The sequence below is a fragment of the Sinocyclocheilus rhinocerous genome, unplaced genomic scaffold (genome assembly GCF_001515625.1).
Source record: "Sinocyclocheilus rhinocerous isolate Xijiao unplaced genomic scaffold, SAMN03320098_v1.1 scaffold292, whole genome shotgun sequence".
NCBI lineage: Eukaryota > Metazoa > Chordata > Actinopteri > Cypriniformes > Cyprinidae > Sinocyclocheilus > Sinocyclocheilus rhinocerous.
Window position 1 is genome coordinate 22,193 of NW_015641024.1, and position 4,243 is coordinate 26,435.

Consider the following 4,243-nt stretch of genomic DNA (forward strand, 5'->3'; position numbering starts at 1 on the left):
GTATTTATGTCCCCACTGGATGCAACAAATGCCTCTTTTGTAATGGGTTTTAATGTTTGTTTTTGTCTCGTCACTCCGGAACACGGCATCACAATATGGTAAGGGGCGTAATATTTCCATCACACGCTTGAGGTATTCGGCCAATCACAACGCACTGGATAGCTGGCCAATCACAGCACACCTCGCTTTTTCTGACCGATGAGCTTTGTAAAAATCGACGCGTTTCAGAAAGGCGGGGCATAGAGGAGAAACAATAATGTACAGTATGTGGAAAATAATGTTTTTTTTTTTTTTTTACCTTAAACACGTTTCATTACACCAAATACACAAAATAATGTTCTTTTTAGCAACATCATATGACCCCTTTAAGCTCTTTTATCTTGAAAGGAAAAATGCATTCCTTATGGTGTGAACCTGTTGTTGTCCAGATTATAAATGTGTCCGAGTTCGTTTAGTTGTATCTAAAACTCTGCAATATATGAGTGGATTTCATAGAACACTTTAAAATGTGCAATTTTATATTATTTTTAACAATGCTGATAGCCATTACAATATAGAATAGAGTTCCATCAAGCGTATTGACATGTTTGTGCTCCATCTTTCAGCTTTCTCCATTGTATCCCTCAATCCTTTTCCCGACACATTGCTCGGAACAATGTCCTGACAAGGTTCCGTATTCGGCGCGTGTTTGCAAACTTTGTAAGCAGTTTCCAGGAGCACACGGTGGGCATGGGAAAGTTTGGGTCACAAGAAGTTATGTATAAGTATATATCCACGCTGGAGCGTCTGGCACCAAAATTTGGTGCCGAAACCTTCCCTGTGTTCAGTCTTGACCTGAGATCTGATGGAGATGGCAGTGGGTCGTACCCCATTGCCTCCCAAACACAAACCGTGAACAGTGAACCTACTCATGAGATCAGAGTGTCTGGATCAACCGGCATATGTTGGAGGAAGACATCAGCACAATGGGTAAGTTGATGCAGTAGATATTTAACCTTCTTCTTCGCTAGTAGAACTGTACTCTTAAATTCTTCCCACTTTCCAGGGGAATGACTATATTTATAAACAGAACAGAGAAGCACAGCCACCTGATGAACAGGAAATGGACAACTGGAACACCTTCTGCGACTTCCCTGCGATCTCTCATATTGCCATTCAGGGCATAAACGTCTGCATCAGTCGCCAAGACAACATGTCAATGGTAAACAGTCTGGTAAAGCTGTATTTGGTTTTTATCTCTTGTGTTTTTATTATGATACGTGACCCACCTTTATATATTTGTGTTCCAGGACATGCGTTTGGGCTCCAGACTTCAGGCTCGCTCTCTGGTTTCACTGCTGGATGGATATTTCCGCCTTACAACCGACGCGCATCATTATCTTTGTCACGAAGTGGCTCCGCCCAGAGTGGTTCTCAGTGGGACCAATGACCTGCACGGTCCCATACTGTACGTCACTCGCATTTCCACATGCAGCCATGTGGTCTTCCACCATTTTTATTAATGTGTTCACTCTTTTTCTTGCTTCCAGGGATGAGTATGTGCTCCAAAAACTAAAGAAAGAAGCAGAGGATGGAGCGTTTATTGTGCGCTGGAGTGTTTTGGATTACGATCGCATAATCCTGGCATCTCTGAGTCAAACAAAGGTAATGCTCTAGTTAGAGGTTTCAGTGTTAACTCTGACAATGATTTGATTGGCTGAATTAAAGAATTGTGAAATGATTGCGAAATACGTTAAGTATAATTAATGGTGCTTAATAATTAAGCTTATGCATGTAAAAGGAATTTACTTGATAGCCAGGCAAACATGCTTTGGCTTGACTTACAGCTAGGTGACAACTGCGAGTTTACAATGAAGTTTCAGTGGAAGAGACACGACAGGGTCAAGCTTGTTTGTGAGAATCCTTCTATTTTGTCGTGTACAATTGATAGTGGCGCACAATGCGAAAGACCTTGTTGTGGCTGCTGCAGATCATTGAGCAATGGAAGATGACTTTATTCTCAATCAATCACATGCCATTTGCATATTATATGGTCAGAAAGTCTATTTAATACTGTATTTGATCACTTCTCGGGTGTATGGAAAAGTGCCTATAAACACAAGAGGCGGTGAGATAAATGGTTGTCGCCTATTGCGTAAACTGCTTGACTAATCCCACATCTTTTGTGCTACAGAAGACATCCCATAAAAAATCCCATAGAAACCATATTATACATGTATACAATATAGAATGTAGATCTTTTAGTGAAAATGACAGATTGCTCTCTGGTGGTGTATGCCTGACTTCTCCAATCTTTGAACTCCGCCCCTTTATTGAAATCGACTACAAGCTCACATTCATCTGCCTCCACTTTTGAATGCAGCGGCCTCATCTTAAAATCCAGTCAACAATCAATGCATAGAACCAAGTCCTCGCCCTTCATTTTTTTTTTTTTTTGATAATCTGTTTCACGCAGATGTACGTCACCGTACAGAAGAAAAGATCTGTCGCTACATGCGTTTCATCTCAACTCTAATGTCATTTCTGTTTGACTTTGATTCTGACAGGATGGAGAAAATCCAATATACAAACAGTTCAGAATTACGCTGAAGGGCTCCATGTTCAGACTGAAAGGCTGGGATCAAGAATTCTCTAGCATAAAGGAGCTCACCAATAGCTTAAAGACCTTCGTGCTGAAGTCTGGAGAAGACCGCTTCACTTTGAAGAAGTGCTGCCTGCCCAGACCAGGAGGTGAGTGTGTATTTTCTGCTCGGCAGACTTCACAGTCAAACCTTCTGAGTCATCCTGGAGTACATCTCTGATTAGGAGAAAAATTCCACAGAAGTACATGATTCTTATCATTTAGTGAGTCATCCTGTTAACGGGTTTTTATGGTTTTCTTGCAGAGCTATCGAACCTTCTCGTAATAAGAAAGGGTGCCAACAGTAGCATTAAAACGGTCTCTGAAACCCTAAACCTGAGCCAACTGCGGTTTCATCAAATTAAGGACAAGGAAATTACAAAGGTACGTAACTGTACACAATCATTCACCTTCTTATCCTCATGAGCTGAGCACCAAACCATTGTTAAGGGGCTTTTTCTACTGTTTACTTCATCAGATTCTCTCATGGTTCATAGAACAGGAAGCTACGAACGAACCACTTCCTTATGGTGATGCACACTTCCTTTAGTCTAGTGCATTTATTAGTGTCAGGATGATCATATTTACAGCACTGAAGCACCTGTCCAGAATGTGTAGTGACAGAAACCCTAATTATTAAACTTCAGCACACTGTTTGTGTTTCAGACATGAATGATGCCTCAAATCATGTGGCTTTTTGAGGAGAGGTGCTGTATTACTTTTTAAGTGAAAATCCAAGTCCAGAAACCACACAGAACACCCTAGCAAATGCATAGCAACCCACTAAAAACACTCAGAACACCCAAGGATTGCATTTACTTCACAAAATGTAAAAGTCTTTGTTTCATACGTGTTTTACATGAAGAGCGCGTAGAGCGCATCCCGTGGATCGCTCCGGAGTGTATCGCCGATGGGGCCCGTATAAGAAGCGCTGCCGACCAGTGGAGCTTTGGAGTGACTCTTCTGGAAATCTGCAACAACGGAGATCTTCCTATCAGTGGCAGCACACTGCCTGAGGTACGGCTTCCTCCAGCTGTGTACCTGACACCAAACACTCGCACCGTTTTCTTATAAGCTCTCCTCCATCTACAGAAAGAGCGATTCTATGAGACGCAGAGTCGCCTGGCGGTGCCGTCTTCTCAAGAGCTGGCGAGCTTTATCAGCATGTGTCTGACATACGACCCTGCTGCACGGCCGTCCTTCCGGACCATTCTGAGAGAGCTAACAGAGATTCAGATTAAAAGTGAGTCTTTGAACGCAGTGGAATCATGCACATGCTGGGTTTTTCTGTTGTTTTGTTGTATTATCACTACCGTGGTGCAATTATGGTGTTGGATGTTAAAGTCCCCCTGTAGTCAAAATATTTTATCCCTTAAAACTTATCTTTGATCATCAAAATGACATATTTAAATGTTTTTTCTTATGAAAATAATTTTCTCATGCCTTAAAATAGCATGAATGTAACTCTACACCCTTGCCTCATTTACTATACGCGAATCTATGAATATGCAAATTAGTCCCGCCTCCACTCAGTCACACCAGCCAGCGCCTCCTGATCCACTGAACTGTAGTAAACGCAAAACAATGGTATACACGGATAATGACTGCTAAAACTGTTTTTAC

General features: G+C 41.8%; 1 protein-coding gene across 1 annotated transcript in view; it reads left to right on the forward strand.

Moving 5' to 3' along the window:
* The window catches only part of LOC107754046 (non-receptor tyrosine-protein kinase TYK2-like), a 22,586-nt gene that overhangs the window by 8,855 nt on the left and 9,488 nt on the right, over positions 1–4,243 (forward strand). The window contains exons 6-14 of the mRNA XM_016570362.1: positions 606–969; positions 1,046–1,201; positions 1,290–1,447; positions 1,530–1,644; positions 2,547–2,730; positions 2,886–3,004; positions 3,099–3,150; positions 3,486–3,637; positions 3,713–3,863. Coding sequence (XP_016425848.1) covers positions 606–969; positions 1,046–1,201; positions 1,290–1,447; positions 1,530–1,644; positions 2,547–2,730; positions 2,886–3,004; positions 3,099–3,150; positions 3,486–3,637; positions 3,713–3,863 — 1,451 coding nt within the window. The remainder of the gene's footprint in view (positions 1–605; positions 970–1,045; positions 1,202–1,289; positions 1,448–1,529; positions 1,645–2,546; positions 2,731–2,885; positions 3,005–3,098; positions 3,151–3,485; positions 3,638–3,712; positions 3,864–4,243) is intronic.